Source organism: Xenopus laevis, chromosome 1L (assembly GCF_017654675.1).
Source record: "Xenopus laevis strain J_2021 chromosome 1L, Xenopus_laevis_v10.1, whole genome shotgun sequence".
NCBI lineage: Eukaryota > Metazoa > Chordata > Amphibia > Anura > Pipidae > Xenopus > Xenopus laevis.
The window spans coordinates 102,395,973-102,416,738 of record NC_054371.1 but is presented as its reverse complement, the minus strand read 5'-3'; the positions used below and the strand labels follow the sequence as shown (position 1 = coordinate 102,416,738).

At 35.8% G+C, this 20,766-nt stretch overlaps 1 protein-coding gene across 3 annotated transcripts in view; it reads left to right on the top strand.

The window, feature by feature from the left end:
* Positions 1-19,558, top strand: part of slc20a2.L (solute carrier family 20 (phosphate transporter), member 2 L homeolog) — a 35,751-nt gene extending 16,193 nt beyond the window's left edge. The window contains exons 4-11 of one of the 3 annotated variants that reach the window (XM_041581879.1): positions 1,165-1,250; positions 2,819-2,915; positions 3,168-3,287; positions 4,247-4,447; positions 5,623-6,214; positions 7,993-8,178; positions 10,953-11,037; positions 14,874-19,558. In XM_041581879.1, the coding sequence (XP_041437813.1) occupies positions 1,165-1,250; positions 2,819-2,915; positions 3,168-3,287; positions 4,247-4,447; positions 5,623-6,214; positions 7,993-8,178; positions 10,953-11,037; positions 14,874-15,038 (1,532 nt within the window). In that variant the 3' untranslated portion in view covers positions 15,039-19,558. 3 annotated transcript variants of the gene reach the window in all.
* Positions 19,559-20,766: the final 1,208 nt, after the last annotated feature.

The window sequence follows — 20,766 nt, the reverse complement described above, 5'->3', positions numbered from 1 at the left end:
AATTTTATTTTCTTTCTGTATACACTTTATTTATTTACCGTTAATGTAAATTAATATCTTCCAAAAGAAGTAATATAAATGTGGCTGTTCACTTCACACAGCTTTTGTCCTTTTCATGTAGACTAAGCATCACAGGCTACAAGTGTCAACCATCGATTGAAAATGTACTCCTGCATATAAAAGGCATATAAAAGCATTAAAACACTTACACTGTTTGACACCCTCAAGTTTGTACAGGTATGGGACCCGTTATCCAGAATGCTCGGGACCTGGGGTTTTCCGGATAATGGATCGTTCTGTAATTTGGGTCTTCATGCCTTAAGTCTACTAGAAATTAATTGAAACATTAAATAAAGCCAATAGGCTGGTTTTGCTTCCAATAAGGATTAATTATATCTTAGTTGGGATCAAGTACAAGCTACTGTTTTATTATTATAGAGAAAAAGGAAATCATTAGGGATGCACCGAATCCACTATTTTGGATTTGGCCGAACCCCCGAATCCTTAACGAAGGATTCGGCCGAATACCAATCCAAATCCTAATTTGCATATGCAAATTAAGGGTGGAAAGGGGAAAAATTTTCTACTTCCTTGTTTTGTGACAAAAAGTCACGCAATTTCCCTCTCCGCCCCTAATTTGCGTATGCAAATTTGGTTTGGAGGGACAGAAGTATTCGGCCGAATCCTGCTGAAAAAGGCCGAATCCTGGATTTGGTGCATCCATAGAAATCATTTTTCAAAATTTGGATTATTTGGATAAAATGGAGTCTATGGGAGACAGCCATTCCGTAATTCGGAGCTTTCTGGATATTGGGTTTCCGGATAAAGGGATCCTATACCTGTACCATAAATAATTTTAATCAAGAGATTCTTTATTAATATTCACTGTTTTGTTTTGGCTGTTTGATCAGATGTATAACAAATGCACTGATGATTTTTTATCTGACCGAAGCTTACAGTTATCTCAGGAGAAAGACAAAGCTGAAAGTACTGTCATGATCTGAATATTTTCCCCATATCTACATTTGTTTTGTGGTAGGGGTTAAAAAAAAGTATTTATGAGCAGTGATTTCTCCCTAATATCTAGCACACTGGTGTGCACTCAGAAGGAAAATGTATCATGGTATGTTTCCTAACGACTCTACTCTCAATTTTATGGTCTAGTTGCCTCCTGGTTCATTTCACCACTGTTGTCGGGTCTGATGTCTGGTGCACTGTTTTTGATGATAAAGTTTTTCATCTTGAATAAGGTAAATCCACATATTGTAAGACATGTATATATGTTATAAAGGTAATCCTAACACTTAGACACTTATTTAATCGTAGTGTACTTTATTGTACTATGCAGTGGTATTTCCAAAACTGTGGGTGTTTTTTATTTTTACCTCTGATTAAGCTTCCAAAATAAACCACTTTTTGCACTTTACAAAGATTTCCATCTCTTTAAGTTATTACTAAAGAGTTAGCCAAATGTCTTTGAGACATGGTTGAGACACCTTCAGAACTTCGAAATATGTGCAAAGAAAAAACATGCTACTACATTTAGGCGCATATTGTTTTGTGAGGCCCCTTAGGATATAGAACATCCTATCATGAGAACCAGATGAATGCAATTTCAGTCCATTCATTAATTTGTTTTAACTTCCCTTCTTAAAGGAGTAGGAAAGGTTAAAACTAAGTAAGCCTTATCAGAAAGGTCGACCTAAATATACCAGTAAACCCTCAAAGTAGTGCTGTTCTGTCAAAAGAAGCACTGTACGGTAAAACATTCTACATAAATATAGCATTCCAGCTTGCACTATTGCATATAATCTATTGGCAAAAAAATGCCTCTGTAGCTTTCCTTCTCGTTTAAAGGAAAACTATACCCACAAATTGAATACTTAAGCAAAGGATAGTTTGTATCAAATTAAGTGGCATATTAAGGAATCTTACCAAACTGGTGTATGTGTATATATATATATATATATATATATATATATATATATATATATATATATATATATATATATATATATATATATATATTTAAGTAAATATTGCTTTTTAACATCTCTTGTCTTAAACCACCATTTCGTGATGGCCTCTGTGCTGCCTCAGAGATCACCTGACCAGAAATACTGCAGCTCTAACTGTAACAGGAAGAAGTGTGGAAGCAAAAGACACAACACTGTCTGTTAATTGGCTCATTGTTTGTGTGCACCATGAATCCCAGGGGACAGCCCTTATTTTCTACTTATGATTACCCAATAGCACATAGTATTAAAAAAGTACGTTATTATGAAAATGGTTTATTTACATGAAGCAGGGTTTTACATATGAGCTATTTTATGCAATTTATTTTTATAGAGACCTACATTGTTCTGGGGGTATAGTTTTCCTTTAATGTGCTAAAGCATCCGAGTAATTGAACTGATTGAAGACTGTAGGAATGCAAAGCATAACATGTTGATATACCAGATAACAGCAGAGTTTTACTGTTCATGGAATGGAGTATGACATATATTAACCAAGAGGAGTAAGTTTACAATAAATTGAAGGTGCTGGCAAGTACAGTATGTTTTATTATGATCAGTAGCCAAGATATCTGTCAGATCTAAAGTTTGGCCTGCTCTTTTTCTGTATTAGATCTTCCTGGGGAACAAAATGTAATGAAAAATCAACAACAAATGGAGAACAACAAATAAATGCATTTTTATCTATAAAATACTTTTTAACTGGAATTCTATATTGCAGTAAAATGTATTCAGATATGTTCTATTGAACTGCAGATATTTTTTCATACTTTTTAATAATATTTTGCATTAATATTTTTCAGGAGGATCCTGTGCCCAATGGACTTAAAGCTCTTCCAGTATTTTATGCTGCTACGATAGGAATTAATGTTTTTTCTATTTTGTTTACTGGAGCCCCCTGTAAGTAACAACTAAAATGTAAATTCTGTTTTATTCACATACCTGTTGTAGATTAAACAGATGTATTAATTGGCTTCTCCATGAGGCTTTAATATCGTAAGTATCACCACTGGCACTGCAGTAGCCAAAATTACATATAGAAATATACAGTATGAAGTTTTATTTTAAATACCAATTATATTGTGTCTGTAAAGTTCTCTGCAGGGCTCTGTTTTCCATTAATGTTTCTTTTTTTCCACCTTCTTTTCATAGTGCTAGGACTGCAAACCTTTCCAGTGTGGGCCACTGCTCTGCTGTCAGTAGGCATTGCCATCGTCTTTGCGCTAGTAGTTTGGTTCTTTGTTTGCCCATGGATGAAAAAGAAAATAGCAAGTATGTTTATTATTATTATATTATTATTGTCTGTGTTTATGTGATGATTTCAGACTTATTTTGAGGCTGGACAAAATTTCATATTTAGTATTTGTAGATGGGATATTCTTGAATTTCTGTGAAACTTGTAACTTTTAGTATAATATAGTCTGTGATATTGAGACATTTTGCAACTGGTCTTCATGTTTGATTATTTGTGTTTTTGAATTATTTAGCTTTTTGTTCAGCAGCTCTCCCATTTGGAATTTCAATAGATATCTGTTTGCTCGGGTCCAAATAAAATAAAAAATAAATATTGTTATAAAATTGTCATGTCACAAAGTATAATCATAGGGCTGCTAGGAAAAAAATAAGAAAAAGTTAAATAATTCAAAAACTATAAAAAAATGAAGGCCAGTTGAATAATTGCTATAAAATACTAAAAGTCAGCTTGAAGGGGAACTAACCCATTAAGAAGCATTTTGCAAAGAAAAGTAGGATAAATTCAAGCAAAAAGGGAAAGATTTGCAGCTGGGTACAAGAAAGAAATTGAAGCTGCTGCCAAAAGACAGACACAGTGCCCAAAATTGTATGCACACATTTAATTTTTTTTAGTGAAATTCAGTAAATGATGGTGTATTAAAATTTGTGATGCACCATGTGAAGGTGTGTTTCCTGCAAAGGCTGGTTTGTTAACTTGAGCCTTCAAAACATGACCAGGGATGCCCAAAATTTTAAACATGACTGCATATTGATATTAGTTAGTATTTCACATATATAGTGCTTTTTCCATTGACTGCTTTTGGAAATGAAAGACTATGTACATTGTGTGTGTAATTCGCACATGCAATTTTTTGAAAAAAAATTCATATTAGTTTTCCCAAACTTGATATTGTATATTGTGCGCAGATTTTCTTTACTGTAGCATTATCAGATTCCCATGAAAACGTTATTATATTTGCGATTTGTTGTTTACACAGGTCGACTGAAGAAAGAAGGAGCATTGTCGCGTATCTCAGAGGAAAGTCTTGATAAAATTCAAGATGAAGACACTTCTGTATTTAAAGAATTGCCTGGTGCAAAAGGAAATGATGAAAGTGTGCTACCTCTCACAAGCTCTTCCCCAGATGCAGCTGTTTCTTCTGAGTCTGTATCAAATGGAAACACTAGAGTGCCCTATGGTAAGAATTTTACTGCTATAGTCAGAGGTGTTCTCATTGATAGGTCTCTGAGTAGACTGTGCAACATAAGTTATCATGACTGATAGAAGTGCTCTACTTGTAACACTGCAGCCTTAAAGAAATGATCTGTTGGGAATGCTTCCCTTGGGGCTGTTGTACTCTCAGATATGCTAAATCGATTCAATAAGGTGTTCAAAGCCCTTTAATAAAGTGAAAAAGTACATTAGCCTTTAGTGCAAAGTTGAAGATTTCGCTGGATAAATTATCAGTTATATAGGTTTCACTTAGGTTGAACTTGGTGGGCTGATGACTTATGTGCCTTATCTGCTATGTTATTTTATGTTGGGCTTATGTTACCAACATTGTAATCTTAAATTTCTGCCATAGTGCCAGGCAAAGGAGCAGGAATAATGAGGTTTAGACAAGTTTAGAGTAGTAAATCCAACCTCACTGGAGCAAAAGATATTTTAAACTTTCCTGTGAATGGTATAGCATAGATGGGGTTATTAAATCACTCCAGGGGTTATTATATTTCTCCAATGCTCGACTTAGAGAACATTGCTCTGTATGTGAGGGTAAACACTGAGTAAACACAGTTTCTTGCATTCTGCATTGGTCGTGATTATGATGTTTATTTATGTACAGGCCAGTTGCAACAATGTGTCTCTTTGTGTTATGTTGCACAGCCTCTGTGCTAGCATTTTTGTGCACCAGTTATAACCATACCTTCCATACACTTGTTAACAGGATGTGCAAATGTTTTAAGCATGGTTTGCTTATAAATATAATGTAGACTTGCCCAGTCACACACGGTTTGACCCCAAACCTGTTCTGCCATCCAAACTACCCAGATGCCATTGTGAAGTTCATGGATCTTAATCTAAATATGGCCAAAATGAACCAATAATTTTTTGACTGATCAAAAATGCAATTGGACACTATAATGGGTAGTTAAAGAGAGAGAGGAGTTATGGTTCTATGCTTTTAGGTATGATATGATGCTATATTTTATAAGTATAATGTGCACCTAATAAATTGGGTTTAGTATATGCCAAATTGATGCTTATCTTTTCCCAGTGCTTTATTTTAGTACTATTGATGATATATCTTTCCAAAGGGTATAGAATCAATTCTCATTTTCATTTAGTAACAACATTTGATTTTTGCTTGTCTAGGAAGAGCCGCTTCAATGACAAATGGGTCCATTCGATCCCCTTTTTCCAACGGTACATTTAATTTTGATGGGCACACAGTGAAAAGTGATGCTCATGTGTATCACACCGTGCATAAGGATTCTGGGCTGTACAAGGACTTACTGCACAATATACATCTTGACAGGGTAAAAATTGATCGCTCGGCCCCTGAAAATAATTACCGGATACTGAGGCGCAACAACAGCTACACTTGTTACACTGCTGCTATTTGTGGTGTGCCAGTACATTCAACTTTTAAGTCATCTGATATAGCTATGCCAGAAGATAGCGAAAAGCTAGTTGGAGATACAGTATCTTTCTCCAAAAAACGTTTACGCTATGATAGCTATTCAAGTTACTGCAATGCAGTTGCTGAAGCAGAAATTGAAGCAGAAGAAGGAGGTGTAGAGATGAAGCTTGCTGCTGAACTAGCTGACCCAAATCCACCTCAAGATGACTCCCTGGAAGAGGACAAGGAAGAGAAGGACAAGTCACAAGTCCACCTCCTTTTTCACTTTCTCCAGATTTTGACAGCTTGTTTTGGATCCTTTGCCCATGGTGGAAATGATGTTAGGTATGAATTCCTCAAATTATTACTTACCATGGAAATCTATGTATGTATTATATACAGTATACCTAACATCACTTTTGTTACCATACTTTTGTACCATACATTGACTGTGTTTAGTCAAATATGGCATCTACATTATTTCTACATGAGGCCATTTCAAAGTAATAGCATAGAGGCCAACTTATTTCAACTGTTCTATATCATATCTGATTTCTTGTGGGTCAAAAGTTTACATGCTTTTTGCTAGTATTTCGTGGCATTGCCTTCTAATTGCTTAACTTGCATCAAATGCTTAGGCTAGCACTAAGCAAGCTTCTCGCACTATTTTGTTGGAATTTTTACCCATTCCTCCTGACAGAACTGTTGTAAGTCAGTCGGATTTGTGGGCCTCCTTAGTTTACAAGCTTTTTTAATTCATTCAGCACACTGTTGGAGGGATTCACATATTGGCTTTGTTATGGTAACCCCAATGATTTTACTTTGTTGTATTTAAACCACCTTTAAAGGTATGCTTTGGATGGTTTTCTTGCTTGCAGACAAGGTTGGAACCAAGGTTCATGGTTTTGTCTGATGTCTTACGGTGTAGCTTCAGAATTTCTGCATAAGCATCCTTCCTCATGATACCATCTCTTGTCTGAAATGTACCCTTTTTCAACAAAATGCCCCCCACAGCATCATGCTACTTCCCCCCCCCCATGCTTAATAGTTTCAGTGATGTTCCTAGGGTTAAAGGCCCCACCCTTCTTCCACCATACACTCTGATGATTATTATGGCCAAAAGTTCTTTTTTTTTTTCAACTTAGATTTTTCTTACTGAAAGAAAAGCAGGCATTTAACAAGAAAAACATGTTGCATTGGTTACAGCGCAAGATACATAAACAGTACATATAGCAGCCATGTCCATTGCCCCGTTGTACAGATCATCTACTTCCTTGTTATAGTAAGTCATTTTGGGTAGTATAGTTGGGAGCTATTTGAAAGGGGTGAGTCTCATAAATCTTGTCATATGTTAGTTTAGAAGGTAAATATATATAAGTAGACTATATATAAGTAGACTATATATATATTTTTGTTTCATCTGACCAGGGAACCCTCACCCAAATGGCTTTGTCCTTGTGATCATCTCCAACTACAGTCTGGCTTTTTATGCCAGCTAGGAGTAGGCACTTCTTCTTTGCAGGACAGTCTTTCAGACCATGGCGGGGAAGGACTCTTAATGGTGGATGTTTTCCTCTGTTACTTAATGCTTCCACCTCCTTCACCAGACTCGATGCAGTGTCTGTGCTGTCCTATGATTTTTATATTTGCATATAATTGTTTGTACAGATACTCATTGGACCTTCAGATTTTTGGAAATTGAAATTAAAGAGGAACTTGACTTGTAAGGTCTACAATTTCAGTATGGTGAAATCCAACATGGGACCCGAGTGTTGCAAGGGAGCAATGCTAACCACTGCCCCACTCTACTGAATTTGTCTAGCAGTAGAGTGTAAGACTGATGGGGAGAATGGCTGGTTAGTAGCAGGTTGCAGTAATCTAAGCAGGATAGGATAAGGGCACGAATGACCATTTTAGTAGCTGGGAATTGGGTAGATACTGCCAGTATTGGAGAGCAAAGAATTGCAGATTTTGGCTCAAGATAGGAACTTACAATAAAGCAAAGGTATAAACAAATACTTTCTGAATATGTGTAATTAGTTTCATAAACTTTTTATTTCTCACTGAGAAAAGAGTTGCAAAATCTTGTGCATTATTGATAAGTAATATTTCTAACATTACAGCAATGCTATTGGACCACTTGTTGCTTTGTGGCTGATTTATCAACAAGGAGGAGTAATGCAAGAAGCCTCTACCCCTGTCTGGTTGTTGTTATATGGAGGAGTTGGCATCTGCGCTGGCCTCTGGGTATGGGGTCGAAGAGTAATTCAGACCATGGGAAAAGACCTTACCCCAATTACACCCTCCAGGTAAAAAGAATTGTCCTTGATTTCTAAAACAACTTCTATATAATCACTTAAAGGAGTAGTATTGGTTACTCTAAGTCAGCAGTTTCTGAACAGAGCTCCCCCTAAGGGGGAGAACCCTTAAGGGCCAGATCTTGGGAGAATTTTACATACTGCCCAGCCTGTAGGGTAATTAGAATGAGAGCTGCAATGAATGTTTTTAGCTACCTCAGATATTCTTGGAACAACAAAAAAATATGCCTTAATCAATTAGGTTTCAATGTATCGGTATAACTCTGTGTAGAATACATTTTGGGACTTCATTATAGGAGACCTAAACCCTTAATGAAAAAAAAACCCTACCCTACATAGACCCCCTTTCCTGCTCCCCCCTGCCTAGCTGCTACCCCTGGTAAATGCCCCTAACTCTTTACTTACCCCTCGGTGCAGCTTCAGGGCATCAGAGTTCACAGGCGCCATCTTCCAGCACTTCGATAATCTTCGGGTCCTTCACTTTGACAACTTCCATGACTTTCGGGCGCATGCACATTAAGGGTTAAGTTCTCCTTTAGGGTTAGTCCACACGAGCAGATTCGGGGAGATTTAGTCGCCTGGTGACTAATCGCCTCTTCTTCTGTGCGACAATCTCCCTGAACTGCCTTTGCGAGTCTTCCCTTCCGCTACAATGAAAAGTCGCTAAAGCACACGAGGTGCTTCCTTTTCCGAAGTCGCCCGAAGTTTCCTTGTGAGGCGACTTCGGAAAACAAAGCGTCGTTTGTGCTTTAGCGCAGGCGACTTTTCATTATAGCGGATGGGAAGACACGCTAAGGCAGTTCGGGGAATTGTTGCCTAGAAGAAGAGGCGATTAGTCGCCAGGCGACTAAATCTCCCCGAATCTGCTTGTGTGGACTAACCCTTAAGGGGCTTAAAGCAAATGTCACCAGTGTCTGATTTAGGCTATTGAGTGAATATAAGATTTTATTTAGCAGTCAAAGTTTGTGATAGACCTAGCTGGCAGTGAATACTCAGTAAACAGTGAATACTAGTAACAAGCCTCTCTTCTGTTTCTCTGACCACTAAACACCACCTTTACATTCTCTACAAAAGTTTAGTAATCTCAGGGATAAGTGTGTAAGTGTCACATGTGTCAGCAGCTAGGTACCTATAGGAAGCTTCAGGTGTGCTGTTTTTGTGTACAAGATGCTAGATCAGGCATGTCCAAAGTATGGCCCGGGGGCCAATTGCGGCCCTTTTTCAAATTTACACCGGCCCTCAGCCTCCTTCATGAAATTAATAATAATGTGGCCCACCAGCATAGTGCAATAAGGAATCGCGTAGCTGTAGCAGTAATATTTGGACACATTAGCAAAATGATCTGCCACTTGGTCTATACTGCTGCCTGTGTGCTGAAAGTGTTAGCAGTAGACACATACTGGCACGTAGGCTGAATGTGTCAATAGACGTACTGACATGCCAGTACAGTAAACTAAAGTGAGTGGCGTGTCACTACGTGCCAGTACGTGTCTATTGCTAACACCTTCAGCACACAGGCAGCAGTATAGACCAAGTGGCAGATCATTCCACTAATATGCCCAAATATCACTGCTACAGCTACGTGATTCCTTGTTTAAATGAGTTAAATGATGTTAATGGTTCAAAGAATGTCTGGCTGAATGTTGGCCCCCGCACATTTTCACCTCACCAAATCTGGCCCTCATTGGAAAAAGTTTGGACGCCCCTGTGCTAGATCCTTAATTTGCTTCACTGTTTTTACAAAACATTTTATCTACTTTATCGCAACAATGCTGTTTATTATTACTTCTTGATAAAAATGTTTTTTTTTGTTTTTTTTGTTTTTTTTTGAACACTACTTTAAAATGACATAAAAGTTTAATGAATGAACGTCTTCGCCATAGATTTGCATTGTGTTAAAATGCATTGGTAAATAAGCCAATCAGTTAATACAGTTTTCAGACGGTCAGGATAAGACTTCTGACTGTGAGTAAAGTGTTAATGTTAGTCCTAGTGTTCAAAGTCGTGTGATCTACCTGCTCATCGTCATCATTGTAATGCAAAAAATACAATGTTTGGTACAAGTATTTATCCGTATATTGTAGGTGTTTTCCATTCACATTTTTTTCATGAAGCATCCTGTCACCCAATGATAATGCTCAGTGAATCATTTCACTGTAAGAACATAACACACGATAAAGCAGGGTGACTTTTTCAGAACATGACTATAAAGTGTTTTCTTATGCTCCCTGCAGTGGATTCACTATTGAGTTGGCTTCAGCGTTCACAGTTGTGGTAGCTTCCAATATTGGACTCCCTATCAGTACCACACACTGCAAGGTATGCGTTTGCCATGTGGCTGCAGCTGGGATTGTCAGGACTGTCCATTTTCTTTTTCTGCTGTTCAGATCAATTTAGTGGCTGCAGTATGTCATTAGGAGTGACTGATAAGAAACTTGTTCTCAGGAGGAATATTACTAAATCATTTGCTGCTATCTTACAACAAACTTTTTTACAAAGAATATTTTGTAGATGTTGGCCCTGAATAGTCCCTGCATCTAAAATATGCACGATAAGTAATGTCGGGGCAGGTTTTTAACAATAAATTTCATTCTGAGAGCAGGGTTCAGTTTAATCCTATTCTTGCTACTACATTGATCTGAAGACACTAAAAAGCTGCATTCTCTTTAGCCATCCGCCATTTACTTATGCATGCGTGGCACTTGGTTTCCTGTGTGTAACTTTCACCCTTCAAACTATTTCTGTATTTTATCTTTCTTTCACAGTGGATTTTGCATTGAAGTAATGTGTGCGATTACTGTACTAGTTTCCTCTAATGTGGGTATACCCATAAGCTCTACTCATTGCAAGGTATTATGGTTTGCAGCGCTATCACAGAAACAAAAATCCAATTAGATGTAATTTAGACCGAATATTCTCAATGATGATTATTGCATTTGCCTTCAATTAATATTTAATCTTTAATTCTCTGAAATTCCTTTAGGGTTTTCCCTCTCTCATAGGTTATTAAAAGAAAACTAAAGCTTTAACATGTGTATGGCTAAAAATTCTGAAATTACTGTACCAGTGCAGAGGATCAGCAGCCCTTAAACAATAATTATCCATGTCTTCAAAGTTTTCAACTGGAATTGAAAAACGTTAGGTTTGAGAGTGTTGCTCCATTAAATAATGGTACCAGTATGGTTGTAACAGATACAGAAAAGGCAAATGTGTTAAATCAGTTATTTACTTCAGTGTATACAATAGAGGAGTCTGAGTTCCCAGGCTCACTTTATAGCTGCACTAATGGCTCAGCTCAATCTAGTCAGTGGCTGACTCAGGATATGATTCATAAAGCTTTAATAAAAATTCATGTAAACAAGGCTCCAGGGCCTGATGGCATACACCCCCGGGTTCTAAGAGAGCTTAGTTCAGTTTTAGACCAGCCCCTATTTCTGATTTTCTTAGATTTACTTACATCTGGTATGGTGCCTATGGATTGGAGAAAAGCTGATGTTATTCCAATATTTCAAAATGGATTACGATCTCAGCCCTGCAATTATAGGCCAGTAAATTTGACATCTGTGGTGGGCAAATTATTTGAAGGCTTGTTAAGGGATCACATTCAAAATTTTGTCTTGGTCAATGGCATCATGAGCAGCAATCAGCATGGCTTTATGAAGGATAGGTCATGTCAGACAAATTTGATTGCTTTTTATGATGAGGTAAGTAAGATGCTTAACAGTGGGGGGGCAGTAGATGTGATCTACTTGGATTTTGCCAAAGCGTTTGATACTGTGCCCCACAAACGACTGCTTGCTAAACGAAGGTCTGTTGGTTGGGCTTAATGAAGTCGTTTGCACGTGGATAGGAAACTGGCTACAGGATCGGATACAGAGGGTGGTTGTTAATGGTATTGAATTAATTAATTCTCTACTTGGAGTAAGGTTCTTAGTGGGGTCCCTTAGGGCTTGGTATTGAGTCCACTTTTATTCAACTTGTTCATTAATGACTTAGGGTAGGGTATTGTAAGCAATGTATCAGTGTTTGCAGATGACACAAAACTATCCAGCCCAATTAATTCCATCCAGGATGTGGCATCCTTGCAACACGATCTTGACAAACTGGCAATCTGGGCAGTCCCTAAGTTCAAGTAACTGATCATAGCCAAGAGCATGTCTTGCAAATCAGCAAAAAAAAGATTGCCTACTGTGGGTGTTGCCCAATGTTATATTTATGTACATATGTATATTCTCATATACATATGTACATAATTATTCCTGGTTATGAGGATTCATTAATAAAAGAGAGTTCAATCAAAATATACATTTATATAACTAAATCTATTGACACATCTACAGTAATAACAGACAATAAAATAACATACAAAACAACACTAAATCTACATAGAATATATAACGGATATTTAATGATGATAACAAATGTGGATATGTTACATCTAACCCCTCGCTTATTCTTGTCCTTCCAGTAGGTGTGGCATCTGTGTCCTACTGCATGCTCACTCCAGAGAACTCTCTGACTAAACCTTAACCATTCTTTTAACCTAGAGACTGATAATAGTTGATATGTCCAATTCTGATTGGTCAGTAGCTATGAGGTCCAGATAAGTGAGATAGCATGGACTCCAAAGTTACACTCTTGAAGTTTTTCCCACAAAAAAATTGTGTTTTCAAGGGTATTTTTAAGTAAAAATAAACTTTGTGTTTAAAAAAACTTGATTTTTTTTTTCTTAAAAAACCTTACATTTTTCTAAATGTGTTATACCCTGAAGCTGGAAATAGCTCTAATCCAAAAATACACCATATAAAACCTTTCAAGGTCAAGTAGAAGTCAATGGCAGAGGTCCCTTGCTCCATTTGAAGATGTTAATAGCCTTCATGATGTTCGAGTTTTTTTAGTGGGTTTTACCAAAAACTCTAGTTTTTTAGGTTTTTTTTTCGCTCAATTCGAGTATTTGAGTTTTTCACCCAAACTACACTGATTCAAGTTTTTTCTTAAATTAGCAAGCATTAGAGTTGTGTTCATCAGAGATATAAAAAAAACCTCACAAACCCCTTGGGTGTACATAATAAAGTAATAAATATTAGTTCTACCTCGGCAAATCTCCTTGAGGTGACATTGGGAACAGATTCAGGGCAGGAACTTGGGGGTAGCTAGAATAGACACAAGCCTAGGGTTTGATGGTGGGGGGCACACGCACCACTTCTGTCTGCGTATCCACAGGGTGGGGAGGTGTTGGCCTTGGGCTGATACATATATCCATAAGGTGTAGTACTTCCAGATTAATCCTTTGAGTTTAGGTTCTTCTTTAATTTATTTTTATTTTAATAGTATTTTTTTTAATTATAACTTGGAATTCCCACCTACTTATGGGGAGAAAATGTGGTAATTGAAGCTTAGTCAACTACCAGGACCTGCTTATTTTTCATTTTAGGCACTAAAGCCCTAGGCTGATAGTGGACGGGGGTTGTGGTTACTAGGGCAAAGATGTGAACCAGTAACCCACCCCAACCAAACTGTAATGAGCTTTTAAAATAATTACAGCATGTATCAAACTGGTTACTGTGGTTTACTGGACCAGAGAAAACTGGCCTTTAACTACGTTGTCCTTTTGGTGCATTCTTCATCTGAAATAATTAATACTCGGCCCTGTAGCATCAGTGACTGTGCCAGGATTAACGTCACTTTGTGCTAATGTTTTCATGATATGAGACAATCCCTAAGCAACCAAGAGGACACAACATGTGCTGTGCTATCAAATTCAGTATATAAAGTATAGTATTTCTAGCCAGATTCTTGTTAAAGCTTTTGTTTTCCTTTAATAATCATAAGAGGGTAAAAAATTAAGGCCAGTATGCTATGTACCAACTACACCATACTGACCACTTCACAGAAACCACCTGTAAGCACCTTAAATGGTAAAAAAAAAAAACCTTATTTAGTAAGACTAATTTAGGAAAGAACAACTTGGAGCATGGGTTTTCCTTAATTAGGTTGGTGATGGGTTTAACACTCGCAAAATGTTGTGCTTTTCTTCTTTTGTCTTAAGAAATGACAAAATCAGCTGTTCACTCTTTTAAGGTGTGTCCTGGTCGGTTTCTTAGAATTGGCATTCACTATGAAGTATTATTATTATATACAGAATTGTTTTACGTTCTGTAAAATGAAATATTTGAAGGCAAAATGCATTTGTTCGTTTTCAGAAAACTTCGATGACATCAATTATGTCTAATATATTTTTATGTTCTAATTACTTTAACAGGCTTATAGTGCTTCTTGAACTAATCCGTATTTCTAATCATTTCTAAATAAGAAATAAATTGTACCTGTTAAAAGTTTATTTGCATTAGCTTCCATGCTCATTATAATCGTTAGCACTGTTAATAATGTTTTTTAATAAACACAATTTTTAGATGTAATATTTAATCAATGCCACAACTAAACAATACCCATGTTTCATGATAATTATATAGCTAACATTTTAGTTTTCTCATAGCATTATCTTAAAGATGAAACAGACTATTGAAGCATCTGGCACATGTAGCCACATCCTTTTTCCTATTAAAATGGAGTGGTCTCTTTTGACAGATGAATCATTACATTACAAAGTCTGTAAAGCTTTGTAAGTTTTTTACTAAATATTTCTCCCTTTTTTCCCTCTCCCACCCAACTGTTGCTTTATGTAGGTTGGATCCGTGGTTGCTGTGGGGTGGATTCGTTCACGTAAAGCTGTTGATTGGCGTTTATTCCGCAACATCTTTTTAGCCTGGTTTGTCACAGTCCCAGTAGCTGGTTTATTCAGTGCAGGAGTCATGGCAATCCTTCAGTATGGCATTCTTCCATATGTTTGACATCTATTAACTACAAATGCAAAAGTTTAGTGCATAATGTAAAGCACCTAGCGCTACAGCAATATTTTGGAATGTCTGCTTTGAAGCCCAACCTATGAGGAATAAGAACAGACAAGCCCAATTTACTCATCAAAGCATCATCTTGGTGTAACTATTCTATCTGCTGTATATAATATGTCATATTGGTGACATGGTGCAATGTGGCTCATTACTACTATTTAAGATAAATATATATATTCATATAGTAGGTAACACTACCAGAGTATTATCATTTGGGATGGGAGTAATTGCCTAGACTTTTTTTTTTATCTAGATAAAAGCTGTATATAATGTAATATTTTTGTGAGGGTTATTTTTTTTTAATCTTGAAAATGGTGTGGAATATAAAAGCTCAAGTCCACTCTAAGCGAGGTACAGAAGGTATCATTCATATATTTTTTGTAAAGTTGTATTGAAGTTTGTGATGGTCTGTATGCTAAATAGAGATACCGGAAAACAAACGAAATTGCCTTTTGAAAAATCAGCATATAATTACATTTTTATGTATCATACTGTAATTTCAACTGTAATATGTAAATATTGGTGCATTTCCCTTTAATGCTTTGGAATAAGAATATAGGATGTACCAAAGAGAGGATGGAGTTTGCTTGACGGGAGTTTGTATTTGACATATCAAAGGATTTCCCTGCATAGTCTATAACAAGCAATACAACATTTTGGTTCTTATATTTGCCATTTGTAACATCAAAGATATCCAGTTTAATTTGATTTATGAAATAAAAGATGAATCATTGAAAATCTTATCTGTTGGGGAATATTTGAGAATGCGGGGCTTCTTGCTCTGATTATATTTATGTTTCAAGCTTGGCTAATCTTGCACCAGTTAGAGCTGTAATGATGCAAAGTAAGAACATATAGAGCAGCTCTTAACACACTGATATGTTGAAATTATATTGAGTACATCATTTTTAGCAAATATAAAATAAACTACTTGGCAATGACTGGAAAAACAGCAGTGATATAAAATGAGCTATACTAGTTTGAAATGTAAAATCCTCTATTCAGCGTGCCATATTTTTTAGTGAAGCAGTGGCCTTCAAAGTACATTCACTAACTTTTTAAATTCATATCAGGAACATTATAGACCAGTAGTACATAGTATTTAGCACTTTTGCTACCATAATATAGAGCATAATGTTGAATGTAGGTTATTCAGTTCTGTATTGATCATTTATAATTATGAAAATGGAGTGAAGCTCTGTCCTTTCTCCTATCAGATTTGTACAAAGCTTATATCAACTTAATAGGCTTATTTAAATAAAAAAAAGTTCACCGTTCTGCAGACTTTTATTTTACATAACAGAACAAAATGTGTTGTTTTTCTTTCCCTTTAAAACATTGTCATTATTTTTTCTCTATTGCCTCAATATAAAAAATAAACAATATAGACAAAATCACTGAGGATGGAACTGCCTTAGTATTAAATAGAAGGAACCTGAAGTGTGGTGCAAGTTGCAGATGTAGTGTGCTGACTGCTACTTATCTTATTTTGTGAAGGCTTAAATATCCATTGGGGGAGGGGGGTCACATTAACCCTCTGTTTTCTATGTTTTGTACTTGGCTTTTAGACATCTACATTTGTTACTAACCTCTGGACTATTTACATTACAAACTGTTTTGTTACACTTCATCATGTTACAAATTGAAAAGCAATACTACTGCAAGTATTTTCCTATGCATTTTGCAATATTTGTATGTAACTAAACTGATAAAAATTCATATTTCTCCTGTTCACAGCTGGCATAACTAGAATGCTTAAACATTATATGTACCATACTATAAGGACTAGGCATACAATAAATGCTCTGTAAGGGATACGCTACACTGGTGATTTAGTGCCATAAACGTATTTGTTTGATTGAAGTAATATGTGTTGAATCTATTTAATCCTTCTCTACGAAGGGTTTTTATTTTTTCAGGCTAGAAAAGCATATTAAAATGCTACTTTGGCATGGAAAGAAAATTGTGCAGTGTTCTATACCCCAGAAACATGTTGGCAAGTCACATAAAGTAGCATTAAGGGGAATATTTATTAAGGGTTGATTTGAAAATTCTGATGTACAATTTTTTTTTATGGTCAAATTCAACTAGGGAATTATCCAAACTCGATTTGAGTTTTTAAAAAACGTCGAATTCGATTTTCAAGATTTAACAAAGTCTGGCCCTTTAAGAATTCAAATTAGACTATTCGCCACCTAAAACCTGCCGAATTCAATGTATAAATCACTGAGAGAGGTCCGGTGACCAATTTGAAGATGTTTGCAGCCTTCCTGACATTCAAGTTTTTTTCGGTGGAAAAAAATCTAATCGAGTTTTGTCAGGCAGAGTTTTTACATATTTGTTTGTTTTTTTTTTTAAGAAATAATTGAATATTCAAATTTCAAATAAAATCGAATACATGTGAGTTTAAAAAAACCTCACAAAAAATGAAATTCGACCCTTGATATATGTGCCTCTACTTTTGCTTATCCAATGTGTATATGGGGAATTTTACACTTGGACAAGTGTCAAACACACAAACCAAAGTGGCTTCATCTGTATGTATCTTGTATTCAGTCATGTTGTAGGAAAGACTGTTAAAACATTTTGTACACAGGGAAAATACTCCCATGAAATCTGTTTATATTTCCAGCCAAAATCTCCAGTGTAGACTAGCCCGGGTAAAAATCATGGTAATATAAGTTCTGACATTGTTATACTATTAGGCTATCATCTTGGGTTTAGTACCAGCTGTTACAGTTAAAATGCTGCTATTTTTTCATTATAAAATCTTCTGTTGGCTACGATGATATTTTGTGTTTTACTTTCATTCTATGTTATATTTAATAAAGATGTTATTATAATGCTAAACAGCATTGGGTTGGGCCAGAATTGAGAAGTACAAACATTGAGTGTATTGATTAGCTTAGTGGCAAACAATCAGTGTATGCGTGTTTGGGTTTGTGTGTATGTGTGTTATACACATACAAGCACACACACGTAAATATTTCTTCAAATTAAACATAACACATGGGTGCTATATGTAATATATTTATTAGCTATAAGTACCCTGAATTTGATTATGTATATGTGAGTGCAGCTACTTTTGGACAATATATACCACATATTTCTACACCTCAAAGTGCCAAATGCCCCGTTTGCATGTTCCAAAAACAATGTGGTTGTGAAGCGCTCTTCACATTTATGTTCCCGATATACTTTTTTTTTACCATATCATTATAACTACTACTGCTTTACTGTAATGTCTTGTAATCATACCAACAATGCCAAAACCTATAGTCCTAAGGGTCCCACAAATTAAGTCCCAAAATACTTCTCAGAGGCACCTCGAACTTGTGCCTATCCCTTAAACAGTGGTGCTCTGCTCATTGTTTTTCTCTTGTCTCAGAAAGCATACAAAGCATAAATGCACAGTGGCAGCTGCAAAAGTAAAGTAGTATATAGATGCAATGCTTACCGTATATGCAGCCTTTTGCAGATCATTTGGTTTGATTGTATAGAAGCAGATTTATTTTGGTTTAAGGGGCTGAATTAATAGATTTCAATGAACCCTTTATAATAGGGCTAGTGTTTTGGGAACATTTGCGATCCATTTCAAATAAATAAGATGTCTTTGTTTAAATTACTCAAGATCTTTAAATATTCAAATACAGTTTTAAGTGGCAGTTACACAAAGATCATGAGTGCAGGGACCCTGTTGAACTCAATCTATTTTTGGATGTCTTTTCATTCCCAGTATTTTTGTCATGTGAGTTATTTTTAAGCCAGCGCATTGCTGACCTTTGTCAGTTGAAGTGTGTCATAAATATATATAGGGGGTTATTTATCAAGGTCCGAATATCCAAATCTTGAATAATTCTTGGTTTTCGGAGGGGAAAAAAAACTGAATTTTTCATAATTTATTAAAGTCCGATTGTCTAAAAACTCAGAATCCGAAACCCCCGCCATCTAAAAGCTCTCGAGGTCCTATATAAATCAATGGGGAAGGTCCCAGTGTCTGCGCTGATGTCCATACCAATATCCAATGAGTTTGTGGTTTCTGAGCAAAAACTCAGAAAACTAAAATTTGTTCGTAGATTTCTTAGTTTTTTGCACAGAAACCACAAACAATTCTGAGTTTTCGGGGACAGCTCTGAAGTTAGCCCGACCCTATTTTTTTCTTCATAAATAAGGTCCATTCGGGCAATCGGAGTTGCTTGGATTTCTAACTTAGAAATACTCAGATAAATTCTGACCTTGATAAATAACCCCCATAATGTTATGAATGTGTACACACAGTGAAGGACTTTTTAGATATATGACTCCTTAACTATAAAGTGATTACATTGGCAGACATCATATATGTATTCCCTTATAAATTAATAGATAAAGAAGAATGGCAAACATGAATTATTTACAATGTAAAAAAAAGCAAATTTTTCCAAAATACAACAACCATCAGAATAAAATGTTTAAACAGACTCTGTCTCAAATTTATTTCAATATTATTCCATTTTAGTTTTTGCACCTTTTTGGGTTGTTTTTTTTAAGAATTATAAAATCTACTAAACACTACTGATTTTGCAGCATTTGAAGGAAATTTTATAACTCCATTTACAAAACAGAACTGAAACTTCTGGCATCAAACTAGGCAATCTTGAAGGATTCTCGTCTTTCTGCCCCAATGCTTCTGTCATGGTGGTCTGAATACTATTCTTCAATAAGCTGTAGCACTGTTTACATTAGTACTTCAGCCTATGGAAAGATAACAGCTGTGCACATATAAATGCACTCTCTGGAGGCTAGTGAGATAGCATAATGCAATTTTGGTAGGTAGCCCATGATATTAGTTAAGCACAAAATTGCATAAAAACTTTTAGATCTTGATAATGCTTAATTTTAAACAATGATTAAAATCCCATTTACAATCGAATTTTAAAAAAATTTCCAGGAATCTCTAAAAATTTGTGGTTTTCCTATTTTTTTTTTTTTTTTAAAAAAGCTCTAAAAATTCAAGATTTAAGTGTAAAAACCACAAAAACCTTTGATACAAAATGTTGCCAGGTAAAAGTTGTTAAGGTCCTATAGAAGTGAATGGGAGCTTTGTGATCCTATTGGACCGTTTTAAATCAATTTGGACTTTTAGAAGTTTTCAGATTTTTTTATTGCTGGGAATTGTCTGAATTTTTTTTCGAGGTATTCATATTGTTTAGCTTATCATTCAGTGTCATTTCTGTTTGTGCTTTTTTTATTCAGCTCTTTTAATAAAAGTCATGACATTTGTCATTTTAGAGTTTGTGCGTTTTGTTGTTTCAAAAACATGTAAAACCACAAAATTCCAACCTTTGATAAATAGGCCTCCTAGTGGTTGTGCGCAACATTTCAATGGGATAGAGCTTCCCATCATCCTGTACAAACACTTGCAAGGATCTATACACATTTCTAGGCTACAATCACCTGAAAAACCAGTCAATCAATGTTGCCCTCCTATAGGAAAAGAAAATGGAAAACCATTTCACGTTTTTACATTTTTTACACTCGCTGAAAACAAGTTCAGTGAAGAGAGTTTGTTTTGAATATAATTTACCTTTACAGTGGTGGGGGCAATAATATGTAATCATAAGACATGAACTGTTGTATTATAATAGAAAAAACAGGAGTTTATTATAAAATAATATGCAAAATACAT